This window comes from Prionailurus viverrinus, chromosome C2 (assembly GCF_022837055.1).
Source record: "Prionailurus viverrinus isolate Anna chromosome C2, UM_Priviv_1.0, whole genome shotgun sequence".
NCBI classification, from domain to species: Eukaryota; Metazoa; Chordata; class Mammalia; order Carnivora; family Felidae; genus Prionailurus; species Prionailurus viverrinus.
The window spans coordinates 151,644,930-151,666,686 of NC_062569.1; the positions used below are offsets into that span (position 1 = coordinate 151,644,930).

Here is a 21,757-nt window from a genome sequence, read left to right on the forward strand (position 1 = left end):
TATCATTATACCTTGCTTTTCTCACTTTACAATACATGATTTTTACATGCAAATCTACCTTATCCAATTTAACAACTTCCTAGCATTATGTCAATATTGATGTAACAAAATCTATTTAACTGTTTCAATTTTCATCACATTTGGAAAATTTTCAGTCATTATTCAAGCAAATACTTTTCTGCTCCCACTTAAACACTTTTTTCCAGGACTTCAGTGATGATAGACCACCTGACATCAACCCACAGCTCGGGAGGATCCCTCTCCCTTTCCTGCCCCTCTCTGTTTCTGCCTTTTCCTTTTCTTTTCTCCCTGATCCAATTGGCCTAATTCAGTGATCCCGGAATCACGCAGCATCCTTTCTAGTAAACAGGTAAATGCTCCCCATTTGATTATTTGTTATGTCTTCAGTTTCCTTTCTGTTTAAAAACATTTTTTTTTTTAGTTTATTTATTTTTGAAGGATAGAGAGACAGAGGGTGAGGGGGGGGAGGGGCAGAGAGAGAGGGAGACTCAGAATCTGAAGCAGGCTCCAGGCTCCCAGCTGTCAGCACAGAGCCCGACGTGGGGCTCAAACTCACGAGCCATGAGATCATGACCTGAGCAGAAGTCACATGCTTAACCAGCTGAGCCACCTAGATGCCCCTTCAATTTCTTTTCTCATCATGTTATGTTTTTCACAAATCCTTAAGCATATTTTTAATAGCTGTTTTAAGTTGCTTATCTGCTAATTTGACCTTCTCTGCTAATTTTGGATCTATGTCTTTTGACTGAGTTTTCTCCAGTTTATGGATCACATTCTTCTGCTTCTTGGAGTGTCTAGTAATTTTGACTGGATACTAGATATTGTGTATTATACCAACTGAGGGTCTGGAGTCTGTCTTCTTTTAAAGAGTGTTGAGTTCATTTTGGCTGATAGTTAAACTCTTGAAGATCAACTTGACCCCATTAACACTTGTGTTTAAGCTTTGGTGGGATGGGTTTAGAGTAGCCCTCCTAATTATGCATGACCCTTCTGGAATATTCCCTCTGGCTGGTTGGAATTCACATGCCTCCCAGCACTGTGTCAGTTCTGAAAACAGTTTGGCTTACAGACACCTGGCATTTCCTTGACTTTTGGAGATTCACCTTACATATATATTGATGAGGGAACACAGGGCAAGGGGCAACATATAAGCTAACACATCCCCCTCCCCCAGGTGGGATGTGTGTGACATTCCTCAGCCTCTCCTAGCTGCCCAAGAACAAAGGAAAGGAAAGAAAACAAATGGTTAACTGATAGAGATCACAGTCATACAGGACATGAGTCTCCATCAGTTTACAAATATCTTAGTAAATTATAAGAAAAAGGCAATCTTATCAATAGATTATCAACCTATTGATATCAATCTTACCAATCTCCAGAAACCTACAGACTCAGTTTCCTGGAGCCCCTAATATCAACCCCCTTCACAGTAATGTGGGGAACAAAGGCAAGAAGGAAATGTCAGGGAAAATTAAAGTTCTTTATAACCTGCAGGCTATCGACAAATACTTGGGGAAAAACAGAGTATACATTTCTCCAGGAACCCCTACTGTCCTAATGTCAGTGCCTTACTAGAGGAAGAACAACCTTAGTTTGTCAATAGCAAGGCCTCAGGTAACTTAGGAGTCCTCTTTAGCACATGAAAGTCCTTCTGGAGGCCTCCCTCGTGCCTTTACCTCTCCCAATTCCATAGTATATAGCCAGTCACTCTTCATGACCCCAGTGCAGCCCTTTCTGCCCACAGGTCTTGCCCCGTGCTTTAATAAATTCACCTTCTTGCACCAAAGATGTCTTGAGAATTCTTTCTTGGCCATCGGCTCCAACCCCCACCCCCATTCCAAAACCCCATCATATGTGACTAAGTTTTCAGCCACAGGTTCAAGGGGACTCCTTTCAGATTTCTGGAGCTTTTTCTCTATGTATCTTTCTCCTCTCCAGTGTTCTGAAACTTAAATTCCAGCCATTCCAGTCTACCCAAACTCTGATCTCCGATTCCCCAACTCTGCAATGACATGTCCTCCTCAGTCCCCCCTCCATGTGCTACGGCCCACATGCAAAGCCTCGGCATTCTTGGGACTCACCTTGTGTGTGCTTCCCTCTTTCCAGGGATGTCAGTCCTGCACTGACTAGCCTAATGTTTAAACACAGGTGTTTCCTATATTTTAGCTAGCTTGCTATTTGTTTATGAAAGAAAGGCAAGTCTGGTACCAGCTTCTCCTTCGTGAGTAGAAGCTGAATTTCCTAAACACTGTTTTAAAAATGTGCATCTTAAACCCCATGAGAACATACAGGTTGATCTGTAAACGAAGATCTGGGATATATTTAACCTTAGTGTGTAAAACACTTTAATTTCTTTATGTCTGTTACACTTTTGCAAAACGGAGATAATAAATCATGGAAGCTGTATCACAAAAACTAGAAGCTGATGGTGAACAAAGAGCAAGAGAAAAGGGTGATTTCATTTACAATTTAGGTGAAAATCATGCACACATAATTCACGAATGAACACTATTTACATTTTTTAAATTTAAAATTTGAAAAAAAAATGTTTATTATATCAAGCAATTGATTTTAGCCAAGAGGTTAAATAATACATTGCAGGTATTTAACGATTATTTATGATTTTGCAATACTGCTTAGCAAAAAGGCACACCACAGAAAATTTAGTTATGGAGCAGAGCCAGGTTTTAGGTTTATTTAGTGTTTCTTGCTAGTTTCAACCTGATTCATTGACAACAAGTTCTTTGTTTATCTCCCTGAGTCATAACTATTTTGTATCCTCAGTTTCTGCTGTGAGGAAAGAACAGAAATTTGTAACGTAGAGCCTGAACAAGCAGAGGATTATTGGGCCATGTGATTGGCATCACCATTTTTCTTTCAATGAAAAGATTCCTGTATCTGATTTCATACGTTTCTGAATCAAAGAAAGGGCTTACATAATCTTGTTCCCACGTCTCCCTTAATAAAGAGAACTTAGGAACCTTTAACTTTCATAGACACCATGCTTTTTACCCTGTTCACTGGGTACCCCAGAAAAATGGCTGATAAATCATATTGCCTAATACATATGTTTGCATAAATGAAGAAATTAGTGAGGCTGACCCTTTTTTTTTTTTCTTCATGAGTTCATTGGCTACATGTTTTTCCTCTGGTGAATTGTCTATTCATATCTTGACCCATTTTTCTTTTGGGGCGTTCATACTTTTACTGATCAGTAAGACTATTCTTATATGTTAATGATATTCATACCTTGCAAGTCATTATGTCATAGTTTTCCTAATTTGTCTTTCCTCTTTTAACTTCCAGAAAATTTTTATGTATTGAAGGTTTTTACCGTCAATATTCTTCTTGATGACATTTGTCCTTGCTGTCATATTTTAAAAGTTTCACCATATAAAAGTTATATATTATCTGTATCTTCTTTTTTTTTTTTTTAAGTTTTATTTCAATTCCAGTTAGTTAACATACAGTGTAATCGTTTCAGGTGTAGAATTCAGTGATTCATCAACTTACTATATCTTCTCTGGTATTGTTATGTCATTATTTACTTTTACATTGTTATACCTTTGAAATTTACTTCCTTTTGAGGTGGTTACTGGCAAAACAAATTTTAATATTTATTTATTTTTGAGAGAGACAGAGCTTGAGTGGGGGAGGGGCAGAGAGAGAGGGAGACATAGAATTCGAAGCAGCTCCAGGCTCCGAGCTGTCAGCACAAAGCCCGACACGGGGCTGGAACTCACAAACCGTGAGATCATGACCTGAGCCGAAGGCGGACGCTCAACCGACTGAGCCACCCAGGCGCCCCGGCAATACAATTTTTAACACAACTTATAATATTCTCAATTCTTCTGCAACTGTTGAATGACGTTTTCAACTTCGTATTCCTTGCTTGTCTCAATACTAAGTTCTTATTTATACACCTGGGTCCAACTGTGGCTTTTATATTTGGTAAATTGCCCTGTCTCTTTTGGCACAGCTACCATACTGTTTTAATTTTTGGGTTTTTTTTTTTTTCATACTACCTAATAATCTGGTTCGGTATTACCTTTCATTTTTTCCTTTATTTTTAAAATGTTATTGAATATTCTAAATACAAAGAACAAACTGAGGGTTGATGGGGGATATGGGAAAGGGGCAAGTGTGTGATGGGCATTGAGGGGGGCACTTGTTGGGATGAGCATTGGGTGTTGAATGTAAGCCAATTTGACAATAAATTATATTAAGAAAATTAAAAAAAAATAACATACTTATTCTTCCATATGAACTTTAGATCCAAAGAAAATATTACATTAAGATTTATATTAGAATAAAGTTAAATATTAAAAATTTTTAAATTTTTATTTTTATTTATTTTTGAGAGAGAGACAGAGAGAGAGCATGAGCCAGGGAGGGGCAGAGAGAGAGAGAGGGAGAGACTCTCAAGCAGGCTCCATGCTATCAGCACAGAGACCAATGCAAGGCTTGAAGCCATGAACTGTGAGATCATGACCTGAGCCGTGACCAAAAGTCGGACATTTAAGCTTGGGTGGTTTAGTCAGTTGAGCGGCTGACTTCAGCTCAGGTCATGACCTCATGGTTTACGGGTTCAAGCCCTACATCAGGCTCTGTGCTGACAATTCAGAGCCTGGAGCCTGCTTCAGATTCTGTGTCTCCCTCTCTCTCTGCCCCTCCCCCTAATTGCACTCTTGTCTCTCTCTCTCTCTCTCAAAAAAATAAACATTAAAAAAAAAAAGTTGGACGCTTAACCAACTGAGCCCCCAGGCATCCCTAAATATTAAAAAAATTCAATTAATTTGATAACTGATATTTTTACAATTGAGCTTTTCTATATGCAATACATACATTTATCTTGATTTTAAGAAGTATTCCTAGGGGCACTTACTCTCATCACTTGTATTCAACATTGTACTGGGGGACCCAGCCAGGGCAATTAGGTAAGAAATAGAAATAAAAGATGACGTTGGAAAGAAAAAAAGTAAAACTAACTGTATTTGCAGATGACATGATCTAGTATATAGAAAATCCTAAGGAATCTACCGCCCCCAAAAAAAAACCCATTAGTAATTAATTAACCTATTATTAGTAATTAACCTATTAGTGATTAATATCAGCAAGAATCCTGGATACAAAACAATATATAAAAATCAACTGTATTTTGGGGCACCAGGGCGGCTCAGTCAGTTGAGTGTCTGACTTGATTTCAGCTCAGGTCATGATCCCAGGGTCGTGGGATCGACCCCCATGTCGGGCTCCTTGCTGAGCATGGAGCCTGCTTAAGATTCTCTCTCTTTCTCCCTCTGTCCCTCTCCCCTGCGCTCTCTCTCTTAAATAAAAAATAAAGTCATAGGACTCATACTTTACAATTTCAAGACTTACTACAAAGCTACAGTAACCAAGACAGTATGGTACTGACATAAGAATAGACACACTGATTAATGGAATGGGGAATCCAGGGTCCAGAAACCCATCTGTGTATAATCAATTGATTTTTTTACCAGGGTGCCAAGACAATTCAATGGGGAGAAATAGTGTTTTTTTTGACAAATGGTGCTGGGACAACTGGATATCCACACAGACAAGAATGAGGTTAGATCCCTACTTCACAACATACAAGAAATTAACTCAAATTGATCAGAGACATAAATCTGACATCTAAAACTATAAAACTCTTTGAAAAAAAACCACAAGAGTAAATCCTCACGGCCTTTGGATTAGGCAGTAGGTCCCTGGATATGACAACAAAAGCTCAAGCAACAGAAGAAAAAATGAATAAACTGGACTAATCAAATTTTAAAACTTTCGTGCTTAAATTATGTATCAGGGTGCCAAGAAGACAACCCACAGAATGGGGGAAAATACTTGCAAATCATATATCTGAAAAGGGGTCTGTAAACAGAATGTACAAAGAACTCTCACAACTTAGTAATAAAAAGACAAAGAATCCAGTTAAATACAGGGCAGAAGATCTGAATAGACATTTGTCCAAAGATGACACACAAACGGCCAGTAAGCACATGCAAAGATGCTCAATATCATTAGTCCTCAGAGAAATCAAAATCAAAATCACGATGAGATACCACTTCACACCTGCTGGGATGGCTGCAATAAAACGATGGGCCATAACAAGCGGTGGTGAGGACGTGGAGAAATGGGGACCCTGGGGCACTACTGGCGGGAATGTAAGATGGTCCAGCTGCTGTGGAAAACAGTCTGGCAGTTCCTTAAAAGATCAAAGAGTCCTATGACCCTCAACTTCTATTCCTACATGGAGAGTTAAGAGGAGTAAAAACACATGTCCACAAAGGGCTTATATGCATATAAGTGTTCAGAGCAGTATTTTTCTTAATTGCCAAAAAAGTGGAAACAGTTCAAATGCCTGTAGCTGAGAATATACACAATATCCTACAGCTATACAACGGAATGTTATGTGGCGATAAAAAGTAACAAGCTGTAGGGGCGCCTGGGTGGCTCGGTCAGTTAGGTGTCTGACTCTTGATTTTGGCTCAGGTCATGATCTCACGGTTCGTGAGTTTGAGCCCCGCATCGGGCGTTATGCTGATAGCCTCTGCAGAGCCTGCTTGTGATTCTCTCCCTGTCTCCCTACCACTCCTCCCCCACTCTCTCTCTCTCTCTCTCTCTCTCACTCAAAATAAATAAACTTAAAAAAATAATGATCTACTGATCCACGTTGCAACGTGGATGAACCTCAAATACACGATACAAAGTCAAAGAAGTCAGTCACAAAAGGCCACATAATGTATGATTCTATTTATATGAAATGTCCAGAAGAGGCAAAGTATGGAGACAGTAAATTACTGGTTTCTCAGGGCTGAAGGCAGGAAGTGACTGACTGCTAATAGGTTCAGGGTTTCTATATGGGGTGAAGAAATGTTCTAAGTTTAGATGGTGGTGGTGGTTCCACAATTCTGCGAGAACACTAAAAAACAGTGAAATTACACACTGTAAATGGGTCAATTTTATGGTTTCTAAATTATATCTCAATAAAGATGTTAATAAAAAGAATACATATCCTTTGGATCTGACATGATCTATATGATTCTCTCCTTTTGTACATGTTGGAATAACATATACAAAATAAAATACAAAATAAAACATTAAAGAATATATACCCTAAGGCATCCATTAAGATGGTTTCCTTTAACTGATTAATGTGATAAATCATGTCAACAGATTCCTTAGTGTTGAACTGACTGCCTTTTCCTATTGTAAACATACACACATACCCCTTCCTGGTCATGATACATTGGCTTCTTTTTTTAAAGTTTATTTATTAATTTTGAGAGAGAGAGAGAAGGGGGGTGGGCAGAGAGAGAGAGAGGGAGAGAGAGAATCCCAAGTAGGCTTTACACTGTCCGTGCTCAAACTCTCAAATCTCAAGATCATGACCTGAGCCAAAATCAAGAGTTGTGTTTAGTTTGTCCTATTGAAACTCTGCTAAGCAAAAAAGAGGTTAGAGTGGGAGAGAGCCAAAGCATAAGAGACTCTTAAAAACTGAGAACTGCAGGTTGATGGGGGGTGGGAGGGAGGGGAGGGTGGGTGATGGGTATTGAGGAGGGCACCTGTTGGGATGAGCACTGGGTGTTGTATGGAAACCAATATGACAATAAATTTCATATACTGGAAAAAAAAAAAAAAAGAAACTCTGCTAAGCAAATCAGTCTTTTCAAGTACCAACTCCTGGACTTAGTTATAAACTTTCCAGTGTTTTTGCTTTCATATCAATCAATTCCTGCTTTCATCATCACTTTTTTGGGGGGGGGGCTCAAGTGAGCAAAGGGCAGAGAGAGAGGGGGAGAGAGAGAGAGAGAAAGAGAATTCCCACGAAGGACACAGAAGGAGAGGGAGGAAGAGGGAGAGAGGGAGAAGCAGGGTTCCCCTGAAGCAGGGTTTAAGATCAACCAGGGCGGGGCTCAAACTCATAAACCGTGAGATCATGACCTGAGCTGAAGTCCGATGCTTAATTGACTGAGCCACCCAGGTGCCCCTTATTGTCACTCTTATTTTGTTCTTGCTTTTCTAGACTTAGGAGTGCCTAACTCATTAGTTTTCATTCTCTCCATTGTAATAATAAAAACACTTAAGGGGAGCCTGGATGGCTCAATCAGTTAAGCATCCGATTCTTGATTTCAGCTCAGGTCTTGATTTCAGAGTTTGTGAGATCAAGTCCCATATTGGGCTCTGCGCTGACACCATGGAGCCTGCTTGGAATTCTCTGTCTACTTCTCTCTCTGCCCCTCCCCTGCGCATGTGAGTGCTCTTTCTCTCAAAATAAACAACCTTAAAGAAAAAAGACTACGAATTATCCTTTGACTGCAGCACTAGTCACTGTGCAAAGCTCTTTGCCATATAGTATATTCATTTTCATTAAATTAAAAAAAAATTTTTTAATATTTTTATTTATTTTTGAGAGAGAGACACACAGAATCCAAAGCAGGCTCCAGGCTCCGAGCTGTCAGCACAGAGCCCGATGCGGGGCTCGAACCCACAACCACGAGATCATGACCCGAGATGAAGTCAGATGCTTAATTGAGCCACCCAGGCGCCCCCCAAAAATTTTTTAAATGCTTATCTATTTTTGAGACAGAGAGCACAAACAGGGGAAAGGCAGAGAGGGAAATACAGAATTTGAAGCAGGCTCCAGACTCTGAGCTGTCAGCACAGAGCCCAACTCAGGGTTCAAACCCATGAACCATGAGATTGTGACCTGAGCAGAAGTCAGATGCTTAACCTACTGAGCCACCCAAGCGCCCCTCATTTTCATTAAATTTTAAAAGGTCTGCAAATAAAGTTCTGATTTTCTTTTTGAAGAATGTTATAAAATTTACAAATGGTTATACTGAATTTTTATTAATTTCTAATTTTATTGCAATATGGCAGACTGTGTGGCTTGGGCAATTTCTACTTATTAACATTTTATTGAGATTTTCTTTCTTTTTTGGAAGAATGTATACCTGATTTTTGCAAATTTTCCATGCATTAAAAAAATATTTATTTTCTGTAAGATATAAAGGAAGATGGTGGTAAACACTTCAGGGAATCAATACTCATCTCTTGAATTTACCTGTTTTTTGTGTTTTGTGTTTTAATACATTTTGATGTTGAAAACTATTTTAAAACTAAAACGAGGGGTGCCTCGATGGCTCAGTTGGTTAAGTGTCCAACTTCAGCTCAGGTCATGATCTCACGGTTCATGAGTTCGAGCCCCACGTCGGGCTCTGTGCTGACAGTTCAGAGCCTGGAGCCCGCTTCTGATTCTGTGTCTCCCTTTCTCTCTCTCTCTCTCTCTCTCTCTCTCTCTGCACCTCCCCCATTGACGCTCTCTCTCTCTCAAAAATAAACATTAAAAAAATTAAAACAAACATTTAAAAAATTAAAATGAATACTTGATTTTAGTTTTCTGCTCTTTTCCACAACCTTTCGTCAACTAAGTCTGTACGTACCCGTTTCTTGGTGCATCAAGCAGCAATATGTCTGGGCTGCTGGCCCAGCCTCCCTCAGGGGGCCTGATCAGTGGCTGCTGGTCTAAAATAGGAAAGCCGGTCTCATCCCATCACATAAGACCCAGAAGTGATGGTTCTGAAGCCCTAGTCCTTTGTCCCCCAGATGGGTGACCCCTGAGAAAGGAAGTGACAACATCCCATCTCACGGAGCACTTGTTTAATAAACCCTACCTCAGGGAACCCCAGCCTCCTGCCCCTGCTGGACGTTGCCAAGGGAACCAAACAGAGGCATCGCTGGAGCAAGTGACAGTTGATGCCGATCACAGGCAATCCAATATTTTGGTTTTTCCACCCCCTTGGTCTTGGTCAAGGGGGTGCTCCCAAAATCTGACAACAGTCTTGCAGACACAGGTGCAAATGATGTCTTGTACTTTTCTAAGTACTTAAAACCTCCAGAGTATGCCTCTTGTATGTTAATGCAAGGTTTCAGAGGGCCTGGCTGGTTTGGATGTGAAAAACCCCGCAGCACTTGGACGCCTGCCTAACCTGGCGGGGGTCGAGGTGGCCCCATTCTACCAGCGACATTCTCAGGAAAGCAGAACTGTGTGTCATGACTCCTCACTGAGCTATCACTCCGGTTTGCCTTTACTCCCTCCATCACTTCACTGCATTTTGTGTAAGTGTAGATGGGTCAGCTTTGAGTCTGTAAACTAGGTACCCTTAGGTTTCTTAGTAAAGTCACGTTCTTTGACTATTCCAGCCACTCTTGGCAGTCTCGAGTATAAATAGGTTTTGGTGGTCAGAGTGAAGACACTGACCCAGGAGACTTACTCTCACCTCCACCTCTTGGACCCACACGCACGCACTTTTTTTCTGCCCGAGTGTCTAGTTTTGCCCACCTTGGCGTTCCAGAATTGTTCATGCCCAAAAGTGGCCTTCTCTTCCCGCAGCATTTTCCCAAGCAGTTGCCCTGCCTTGTGACTTTTCAGCTCTACGCTGGTCCCAACATCCGTTAGCTTGGATGAGCCTGACCATGGACAGAGGTTTCTCCACACAAAACTTTCTTCTGCCTCTTTGACAACCAGTGGCAATTATGAAGAGTGGCTTTGACAGCAGGGGTGCACAAAGAACAGGTGGCCCCCCACGAACAAGATCACGTGCGTCTTTGGCAATGGCTATTCTAATTCTCTCTTGGTGTGGGAAGTCGGGGCCGTGGGGGCGAATGATCGGGCCAGGAAACCTACAGAGCGATGTGGCTCGGGCAGCTCACAGCTTCTCTGGGCCTCAGCTTGCTTAGCTGCGAAGTGGGGATAACAGAACCCCCTCAACAAGGCCACTGTGAGGTCATTACTACAAGACACTACAGTGGGCTGAATTGGTCGAGAACATTCCCTGACATTTTCACTTTCCAGAAAGGAAATCAGGACGAGAGTACGACTTGTCTTGGACTTGTGGGTCTTCTGCCACTCACCTCACTCCTTAACGGCATCCAGCTGCAAACGATTTCCTGTCTCCTGATTTCATCTTCCTTTGATTCACCTCATCAAAACGGAGGCCATCACTGAGAACAAAGGCAGCAGAGCCCTGAGCTCCCCTCGGCCGACACGGTGACGCAGCCAACGTGGGATGGGGAACAGGAGGAAAAGGGCAGAAAAGCATGTCGCTGACGTGGCACAGTGAGGCCCGCACCGAGCGAGGTGAGGTTTGGCGCAGGTAAAACTGGACCTCGTTAAACAGAGCTCCCCCAGGAGGCAGGGAGGCGCGGGCGGTGCCTTCGTCAATTCTGATCCCTCCATCAGCCACGCGGAGAGTAACCGTTCCCTCCTCCGAGGATCACCATTCGGCTAAATGATACGTGCACAGCACCGTTGATGGGGCCAGATCCTAAACGACAACAAATGCTCACGTATCTCCTACTCCCATTAGACCCAGAGCCACCACTGGTCTTTTTTTTTTTTTTTTTTTTTTTTTTTAAGTTTATTGATTTATTTTGAGAGAGAGGGGCAGAGTGAGAGGGGGAGAGAGGATCTCAAGTAGGCTCCTCACCGTCAGTACAGAGCCCGACTCAGGACCCGAACCCACAAACTGTGAGATCCTGACCTGAGCCGAAATTGAGCCAGTCGCTCAACAGACTGAGCCACCCAGGCGCCCCCACGGCTGGTATCTCAACATCCAGTGACTCAGAAGCGCCAGGGTTGAGCACCCCCTACCCCTACCCCGAGCAGGCAGCTCAAGGCGCACCCTCTGGAGGGAAAGGAGGAGCCTCGCCAGAGGCAGCACCTCCTGACAAGGTTCAAGGACCGGTCGGTGCCGGCTCAAGACCCTCGAGCCCACCCTCGTGAGCCCGCTGCAGCTCTCCCCCCAAAGCGGAGGATACAAGGATGCCGTGCAGCTGTCTTCCCTGAATTCACTCTTGGTGCTAAGCCGGCCCTTCTCTCCGGGGAAACCAGCAACTCAGTCCTTTTAATCGACTGACCAGTAACCGTGAAAACCAGCCCTGGGTCCTTCCACTCGGGTCAGGGAGGTTTTCCTGGGTGGGGCCGGGCGTGGCCACCTGATGGGTGGTGATGGCGGCTCCCAGGGGTACTGGGCTTCCACCCATCCTGGCACTTGGCCAGCCGACCCAAGCAGGGTTCTGGACCCCTGAGAGCCTCAAAGCCATCTCGCAGCTCGGAGGGTCACGAAGATGTTTGTTGCACACGCGTGGGTACCTCCGGCCCTACCAGGCCCAGGCCCCGGTGTGGGGCTCCTGCCCTTCCCGCCACCCGCTCTGGGGTGGGGTTGGGCTGCCAAGCCTCCCGGCAATCTGGGGGTCCGGAGAGGTGTCCCTTCCTTCCTCCTGTGGTCACACAGGGTGGGGAGGTGAGCTGTTCTTACACGTTCGGGGACGGGTGCCCCGCTTCTCCGCCAACCCCGAGGGCGCTGAGCTCCGGCTAGGCTGGGCTGGGCGGCAGGCTGCTCCTGGGCCCACGGCCACCTCATCACACAACCACACCGAGCAGCAAAGGAGTTGGAAGTCAGTCCCTACTCAGGTGGCCTTGGGTTCATGGAAGCACATTATTTCAGAAAAAAAATTCTGAAAGGGATCGTGGGATCCCAGAGTGTAGCCATCTGCCACAGCCCACATCTCTGCCTGCACGTGGAGGTAATCTTCTCCCCCAAAGTTTTTTAAATACTTTTTTAAACGTTTATTTATTTTTGAGAGAGAGAGAGAGAGAGAGAGAACATGCGCAGGTGCACACAAATGGGGGAGGGGCGCGGGGGGGGGGGACAGAGGATCTGAAGCAGGCTGTCAGCCTGATGTGGGACTCGAACTCATGAACAGGGAAACCACGTTTAGCTTAACTGATGGAGCCACCCAGGCACCAACCCCACCCGCCCACCCCCGAAGTTTTAAGAGGAGAATTCAGACCCAGACTGGGAATTATGAGATTCCAATGGTGGGGGCAGACAGGGCACCAGGGTGTTCTTCCCCACCAGCTACCAGAGCAGGTAGGCTCAGGACATCGACTGGACGAATTCAGGCACAAACGCTTTGGCTTTTTCACACCTGATTTCTGATCTACCTCTTACCTTTACGCCGGAAGTTACAACATGGCCGAGAACTGGAGCCAGGCCCCTCGCCTGCCGATCTCTGACGGCGCAAGTGCGTTCCTGCCTCGAGGGGCGTTTCCAAATTAATACAGGTAGACACTCACGGTTCAGACTCTTTCCTTCCCCTCCCCCTCCTCTGCTCTTGCTCTAACGGGTGAATTTGGCAGCCCCGGGCACCTGACAGCGGATACCCCGGCCCCAGCCAGCCAGGACAGTAGCCGGGCGGTTGCCGCTGTCCGAGATATCTACACATCTGTGTTTCCCTTAAAAAGCCACGGGAGGTGTCTGGCCAGGAAGGGGAAGGAGATGGCCAGCCTGAGGCCCTTGTCTGGGCCACTCGGATCCAATGAGATGAAAATCAAAGCGGCCAGGCTGCTGGCAGGTCTTGAGTTAATAGCCCCTAAGAAGGGCAGTCGTCATATTTATATCCATAAAACCGGTCAACTAAAGAAATCCTATAGCAACATACATCCCAAACCTTTTCTCAAAATTCTTATTTAGCTTTTTTCTTTTTTCACTAAAAATGACTTCTGCCTTTCCCAGAAAGTATGGCCTCTTTGTCTTCTGATACTCTAAACACATCATCAAAGACAATTATTAATGTCACGTGAGCATAAAGGGCGATTTATAAACCGGAAATGCGTTCTCTGGGAGCCAGCTTCGGAATGACTCCGTGGATAAGCGCTGTCAGTTTCGCTGGCGAAGCCCCAGGATAACGCGGTGCCTGACTCAGGCGTGCGCGTCCTGGGCCTCGCCCGTCGCGGGACGCCGTCGCGGAAGAGAGCGGCGTGGCCAGGGTGCGGGGGGGGGGGGGGGGAGGGGGGTGGTCAGCCGGCCGCCTTGCTCAGGCCTGACCGGGCGGAGGGACCGTCAGGGAGGCCAGGGAACGTGCGAAGCACACGGCCTATTTCTGAGGCCTGTTGGTTGCGGACCACCAGAAACAATGGCAGGATCAGACGGAAGAAACGCGTCGCAACGGGCTCACATTCCGCGAGCCACGTGGCTTTACGAACGCACCTCCGTCCCGGGCTTGGGGGCAGGCCAAGTTCATCACGTCCGGGGCATTTTCCCAGCACCACCCACCGCAGAGGGGTCTTCGCCTACTGCGCCCGGCACAGGTCTCCTGCCATTCGGAACCCACCCAGCAACAACAGGTGCAGACAGACGTTTTTTCCTCCCGTGCCAGGAAGGGACGCTTTATTCCAGTTCCCTCAAAACTTGGAAGTTGTTATGAAAAATGTTACAAAAGGACTACAGGACAGAGTCGGGAAAAAATGCTACACCGTTCTAGAGGATGCCGCCTTGCGGCCCCGTGCGGATGATCCGCAGACCCCGTCCCCGCAGCCCCGCGCGGGCGGAACCCACAAACGTCGTAAGCCGGCCGCTTGCCCGTGACCATCCGGCGAAGCTGCTTTGCTGCGGGGGAGTCTTCGGTGCGGAGGGTTTCCTCGGCCTCCGGGATCCCACTTTCCGGCCAAGCACAAACGGCCGTTTGTAGTTTTACTGCCTCTACAAGGGGGCGGTTAAGTCAGGAGTCCCAGGACGTTTTGCTTTCTGCCAAGCGATCTGGCCAAAAACAACGGAGTCCTGTTGAGTCTTAAAGAAGAGGTCTGACGAGAGGCGAGCACTGGAAGCAGAAGCTTCGCGGTGACTGTGGCCGGGGGTCAGCTCCGTTTCTGACACAGATTCATCGAGAAAGGAAGCACAAGCTGCGGGCTTCGGCTCCCATGGGTCGGCCCCCCAGCCGCATTTCCGCCCCGCAGCTCCCGCCGTCCACACTGCCCGCTCCTGGGCTACATCCTGCACAGCTTCAGCGGAAAGTTCTCGGTGATGAGGTGATCGGGGTGGAGAAGCACAACGATGTTAACCTCAAATTCTGAGAAAAGAAAGAACGGGCGTCACACTCACCTGCCCCCGCAGCAGAGGCCACACACCCACCGCCTGGCTCTGAAGGTGAGGGGCGCACAGGCAGCCCTGGGGGCTTCTGTGCCCGCCACCCGCGACGGTCACCCTCAGCTTCCAGGGGAACTGGGGAGGACTCTCTCTAGGGGAATTTGTCTTCTCTCCTCGGAACAGGAAGAGGTCAGCTTTTCAACCACACTTTCCTCATCCTCTGTCCTTACCAGAGAGAATCTTCTAGAATCCATTCTGCTCATTCATAGTCTTGCTTTTTTTTTTTTTTTTTTCCTTCCAACAGTTCTTCATGGAAGAACCGACTGGGAACTGGCCAGCTGTGTGGGTCCCTGTCTCCCGCCCCAAATGAGAGACTGCGGTTTCACTGTTGTTCTTTGCAGGAGGGGTTAATTCACCCCAGACGCCGGTTCAAAGATCGGTCTCTCGTTGACCACAGCAAAAGCGGTGTGTGTGAGCGGGGAGCTCCGTGCCAAGAGGCCAGGGCCAAGCACCAAGGCAACTCGGCTGGGGAAGGGGCTCTGCAGTCACCTCACCCAAGGCCCTCGTGGCTGGAGTCCTGAGGATAGTGTCCCCGAGGGTGTCTGTCTGCCTTCCGGGGGGGCAGGGGGGGGCCCTGGCAGGAGCTGTGGGCCAGCAGCGCCCCCGTCTCTCCTCATGGTGACGATCGCCACGGCACTCGAACGGCCTGCTGGGACTCTGGTGGCCATCGTCTTCCCCCATCCCCCCGCCCCCCTGCCGTCCTCCCTGGAGGGGGCACGGCGTGGCTGGACGCCCGGCAGGCCAGGAAGGCCCAGGTCAGGGAGCTGGTGCTGCCTCTCCTTACGGCAGAGAACACGGGGCAGAACAGCCATTCCGCCCAGGCTCCGGGGCCCTGAGCCGGTCCCCGCGGGAGGACCCGGGCCCGACGGAGCACTGGGTCACGTGTGGTCAGCACCAGCAAAGCTGAAGGGGGCGCACGCAGGTACCGCTGGACACTTGGGACGTACGGCTCGCTCCCACCTCCCAGCCAGACGCCCGGAGCCTCACCTCAGCCGGGCCCATGGACGGCAACTCCAGGGCCCACGGGAGCTGCGGGGCCCAGCCATCAGGCCCTCCCTCTGCTGCGTGCGCTCCCGACCAGCCGTGTCCGGCGGCCTGTGAGCCCCACCAAGTCCCTACCGGTGTCCGGGAGCCTGTCAGCCCCAAACCACACGAAATTGATGATCAGGTCTGAAGAGCATTACTGCTGTCCCGGCTGAAGGACTGAGGGCGTGATTTATATGGAAGAATCGCAGGCTCGCATGACATGTTACATGGACACTTTCTAAATCTGATAGAAACAGCATGCAAAAAGTTAAGTGCTTAAAATACAGCACAGAAGAACAAAAATGTTTAGAGCTCTTGAAGTTTATGTAGAAAAACCAAGTGAGAAAGCAACAGATAAGCTCCTCCTCCTGGCTTAAAATCAAAGTATGCTGAAGTAAAACACGGCCTTTAGGACGCCGTGGGCAGCGTGCCGGGGGCCTGACGCTGGTCGCCAGGGGGGCACCTGCGGGGGGAAGCGGGCAGCGGAGGGCGCTCGCTCTGCACTCCAGCCCCTGGCGCCCTGCCCTCTCTGCTGTGGGCACACACCAGCTATTCGATAATAATCACACACATGTTTTGTGAGAAAAGTCACAGCAGCGGGGCACCTGGGTGGCTCAGTCTGTTGGGCGTCCAACTTGGGCTCAGGTCATGATCTCACGGTTCGTGGGTTCGAGCCCCGCATCGGGCTCCGTGCTGACAGCTCAGAGCCTGGAGCCTGCTTTGGACTCTGTGTCTCCCTCTCTCTCTGCTCCTGCCCTGCTCATGCTCAGTCTCTTTCTCTCTCTCTCTCACTAATGAGTAAACGTTAAAAAAACATTTTTTTTTTAATTAGAAAAAATAAGTCACAGCAGCTTAGCTCGGGTCAGATCTGACTCCACGCTGTCTTTAGCAGACGTCGCCGTCCTTGTACGTGTTTGGCAAACAGTGGAGTCTGGCGCCCTCTGCTCCTGCCGCGGGTGTCCTGACCCCACGACGTGCTTGTTATGATGTCACATGGCAGGTAAAAGCACTCAAGGGGCTTCACAAATATTCATCACGGAAAATGACCAAGACGCCGCCAGCTGGTGGAAGGCAGCAGCCTTCACGGTGATCACACTGACGGTCACTTCCGAGTCTCCCCCAAACGCCAGCCTATCAGAGGAGCCTGCCTGACCTCCTCACGCACACGGCGGGCTTGCTCCCCGCTGTGCCAGTTTCCTTCTCGAACCCACGGTCCCTGCCCCACGGCGACAGGGCCACGCTGTCTCCCCGTGGAGGGCCGGCGCCGCTCACGTGTACGGTCAGGGCTGGCACGGCAGCCTCTCGGGGAGCTCCTGCCGAGTGCCCGGAGGACTGGGTGCTCTGGGCCGAGCCCGCCCCAAGCAGACCCGTGTGGGTCTGGGCCTCAGGCACTCGGCGGCCCTTCTGCGGGCCCCGCCTTCACGGGAGAACCCCGGCAGGCCCGGGGCAGGGAGCCAGCGCGCTTACCCACTTTGAAGTTGGTGGTCTCCAGCGTAGGGCAGGTGAACAGCCGGGGGAAGACCATGTATATGGGGACAGACAGGCTCCGGCAAACATCTCCGTCGGCGATCTGAATGTTCTGAATCTCCGTGGCGTCTCGGGCATATCCTTCGGCACACCCTGGGGGAGGCGGGCCGCCGAGCGGTCAGGACACAGCGGGTGTCCAAACGGGCCGAGCGACAGACCCCGGGGACTCCGTGAGCACCTGTGTCACCCCGCTCACCCAGCGCGGCCGTCTGCCCCACACGACTCGAGCTGCCTCCCTCCGCGTGGCGCCTTCTCACACGGACGCGTCCGGGAAGCGGGAGGCGCGCCCTTCCGCCCGCTGCCCCCTCGGCACGCCGGCCGCAGGGCCCTTACCGCACGTCTCCACGCGGACCAGCTGCAGCTCTATGCTCTTGATGGCGGCCTCCGAGCTCTCGACCAGCAGCTCGCCCGTCAGCGGCTGCGTGATGACACAGCTGGTTGAGCTGAGATGGCCCCTGATGAGAAACTTGGGGAGCAGGGCTCTCTACGACGAACAGAAGCAAGACGTCAGGGACGAAGGTGCCAAGGGAGATCACTCCACAGTCAGTCACTCGGTGCAGATAAAAACCGAACACAAAGCTGGGTGATTTTCGTAAAACCCACGGTCGAGTCAGCTAACAGACTGAATTACTCAACAGCTGCCCGCAGACACCAGGCGTCCACACGGCCCGCACAGAATGGCCAGCTCCCTCGGAGCTGCCCCGATCGCCTAGATCAGATCTGGAAAGCTCCTTCTTGCCAAGCAACACGACCTAAAAACGCCCGAGGAAGTTGCCAAGAGCGTGTAAGGGCCACGGGCAACCGGTCACACATACACCCAAAAGGTTTAAAAAAAATAATCAACAATTATTGGGGCCTGGGTGGCTCAGTCGGTTAAGCGTTGGACTTCGGCGTAGGCCACGATCTCAGGGTTTGTGAGTTTGAGCCCCGTGTCGGGCTCTGTGCTGACAGCTCGGAGCCTGGAGCCTGCCTCAGATTGTCTCCCTCTCTCTCTGTCCCTCCCCTGCTCATGCTGTCTCTCCCTAAAATAAACATTAAAAAAAAAAAAATGCTATGCTCCCGATTATGCAATTTTGAAACGCGAAGGCACTTATTTCAAGGAAATTTAAAAAATTTTTCACATTTAGTTTTATTTTTTATTTATTTACTGTTTTTTTAAGTAGGCTTCATTCCCAGTGCAGAGCCCAATGCGGGGCCTGAACTCATGACCATGAGATCAAGACCTGAGCTGAGATCAAGAGCCAGACACTCAAACAACTAAGCCACCCAGGCACCCCTCAAGGGCATTTAAAGAAAACAATTGTCATCAATGCTTGACTAAACCTTTTGGATGCTTCCTCTGTAGACCTAAGAACCTGGTCACAGGTGGATGATGATTTCTTGTGGGAAGTGGATATAAACAGAGGTAGCTGTTCTAGAAGCCTTCACCTCGCTGGTCCCAGTTACTAAAGTGGAGTTTGGAGCACTGCTGTCTCACAGAAACAAAATGCAGCCAAAATGGGAACCACCTATGTAATTTAAAATTTCCTAGTAGCTATATTTTAAGGAGTAAAAGGAAACAGCTAAAATCAACCAAAAGGTCCAAACTCTCCCTTCCACATATAATCAATATTAAAAATTACATTTAGGGGCACCTGGGTGGCTTGGTCGGTTAAGCGTCCGACTTTGGCTCAGGTCATGATCTCACGGTCTGTGAGTTCGAGCCCTGTGTCGAGCTCTGTGCTGACAGCTCGGAGCCTGGAGCCTGCTTCGGATTCTGTGTCTCCCTCTCTCTCTGACCCTCCCCTGTTCATGCTCTCTCTCTGTCTCAAAAATAAATAAACGTTAAAAAAAAAATTTTTTTTTTTTTAAATTACATTTATATTCTCTTTCTTTTTGAAATCCAGTCAGGACCTGACACCCAGAGCTCATCTCAGTTCAGACTAGCCACACCTCAGGGGCCAGCAGTGGCCGTGACTGGTCTCCCCTGTCAGGCAGCGCCGGAACTGGGGTGCAGGGACCCGCACCTGCTGGCCCCAAGGGCAGAGAGCTCTAAAAAAAGACTTGATTCAAGACAAAGTTCTAAAAATAACTACAGAGAGGCTATTTGTTCCAAAAACTAAAAAGCAGTCGCAGTCTGCATTAAAATTCTTTCAGGCAACTGGCAAAAAAGAAAAGCTCTCAACGCCCAGCTAAAGATTCTGACTAATAATTCACTTTACCCCTCCTCCCGGGGACATGACGTTGGCATAAACAAACAAACAAAAAAACAAGCTACACAGAGAAAGACCAGCCCGGTGAAGTGTTTCTGTGAATAAAAGCGCACGGACAGTGAAGCTCCCGGCTCAGGGAACCACGTCCTGCGGTTAGAAGACAGAGCTCTGCACACGCGTGCTCCCAGCGGGCCCTGGGCAGCCCTGAGGTCAGAGGTGGGGCCCACCCGGGGAAGGGGCAGTCGGGGTGGGGCAGCCACAGGGATGGCGGAACTGGCCATGGGCGGCCTCTGGGGTCAGCGTGTCCCCCCTCGAGGGGGACTTCCCACCCAGGACGCTCCCAGAGCAGGCTGGGCGAGCATCCCCATTTACGGCCACAATGCAGGACGACAAGGCTCTGACTCCAGAAGACAAGCCACCTGCACACCTTCAAAGAGAGCCCACAGGGCCGAATGCCCCTCCCCTGCAGCAGGGCTCCTCAGGTAGAGTGTGCGTGTGTAACCACAAGGACAGATTATCATTTGGGCTGAGGACAGAGAGTCTGGTTAACAAGGCCACACACGTTTGATCCTCGTTTATATAAACATAAGCTGACACCCAAAAACCGATAGACACTTGAGGAAAATAAAAGCAAGAAAAAGAGGCCGACGCCAGCAAACAGGATCACCAGGAAGAGAGATGAAGGGCCGTGTGTCTGCAGGAAGAGGCGCTATCTTGCGAGAGGAACTGCTTGGAGATGAATCACACTGCTGTTGAAGCAAACGTTTCTTTTATTATTATTTTTTTTTATTATTATTTTTAACATTTATTTATTTTTGAGACGGAGAGCGACAGAGCATGAACAGGGGAGGGTCAGAGAGAGAGGGAGACACAGAATCCGAAGCAGGCTCCAGGCTCCGAGCTGTCAGCAGAGAGCCTGATACAGGGCTTGAACTCACAGACCGTGAGATCATGACCTGAGCTGAAGTAGGACGCTCAACCGACTGAGCCACCCAGGCGCCCGAAGCAAACGTTTCAATAGCTGGGCTCCACACCAACCAAAGAGCAAATCAGTGAGCTGGAAGACCGAGCCAAGGACTCTGCTGGGACGCGTCTAAGAGACACCGAGAGATGGTCACAGAGCTGAAGGAAAGACAGCAGGCACACTGACTAAGGAAACATCAAAATCCAGGCAAGGGCTTAGACGTTCCACAATGCTAAGGATGGGGAGATACTGGAAGTTTTCAGGACTGGGTAAGGAAGAGGGAGGAGACACAGATGAGCTCGCACAAATTTGGGGATCAGGTCATCATCAGAATCACGAGGCACCAGAACACCAGGCAGCTACTTCCCAAGTTCTAAGGGCAAATGAAATTAGAGCCAGAGTCTTCGACCTGGACAAACTAGGGTTCCAGTGTCTGGTGTCTGTTAGACACTCAAGGATGTAAGTTCACTCCTCGCCCTTTCTGAAAGAATGACTCTAGGATGTACTCCAGCAACACAGAAAATAAACTGAAGACACACGAGAATGGGAGAGGAAGCAACAGGCAGCGATGACCACGGTGACACCTCCAGTGAAGCAGTGACAGTTAAATCCTGCCTGTGATAGTTCAGGCAACTATGAGAAATGGCTTCTAAGCCAACAGAGGCTTAATTAACACTGAGAAAAATGAGACAGACAAACCTGACCTTAGATTTCAGACTATTTCAACAAACAAGGGTGTGGTAGGAGGAAAATGCGAGAATGTTATAAACCTTCCAGCAGAAGGTTCTTGTTCTCCGTGTTGTTACTGAAACGCATGATTGTCTCTGCATGTTTGAACATTTGGGGATAACTGTTAGGAAAACAGAAACAGGATGTTAGAGAAAAAAGGAGCAAGTAACAGTACGCTAACAGAAAAAAAAACCCTTGCGACCTTAATCAATTAGACCAAGGCCAGGCAAAAAGAGAAACATTAAGGTACACATTAAGGTACCATTAAGGTACACGCAGGACACGAT

At 48.2% G+C, this 21,757-nt stretch overlaps 1 protein-coding gene across 4 annotated transcripts in view; it reads right to left on the minus strand.

Annotated features, from left to right (window-relative positions):
* Window positions 1–14,246: 14,246 nt before the first annotated feature.
* VPS26C (VPS26 endosomal protein sorting factor C) overlaps window positions 14,247–21,757 on the minus strand; it is a 47,662-nt gene continuing 40,151 nt past the window's right edge. For 3 of the 4 annotated variants that reach the window (XM_047875282.1, XM_047875281.1, XM_047875279.1), the window contains 3 exons: window positions 17,919–18,069; window positions 17,526–17,678; window positions 14,247–14,955 (listed from right to left, as the gene is read on the minus strand). In XM_047875282.1, the coding sequence (XP_047731238.1) occupies window positions 14,873–14,955; window positions 17,526–17,678; window positions 17,919–18,069 (387 nt within the window). In that variant the 3' untranslated portion in view covers window positions 14,247–14,872. The remainder of the gene's footprint in view (window positions 14,956–17,525; window positions 17,679–17,918; window positions 18,070–21,757) is intronic. The other variant, XM_047875280.1, reaches the window with a different exon arrangement.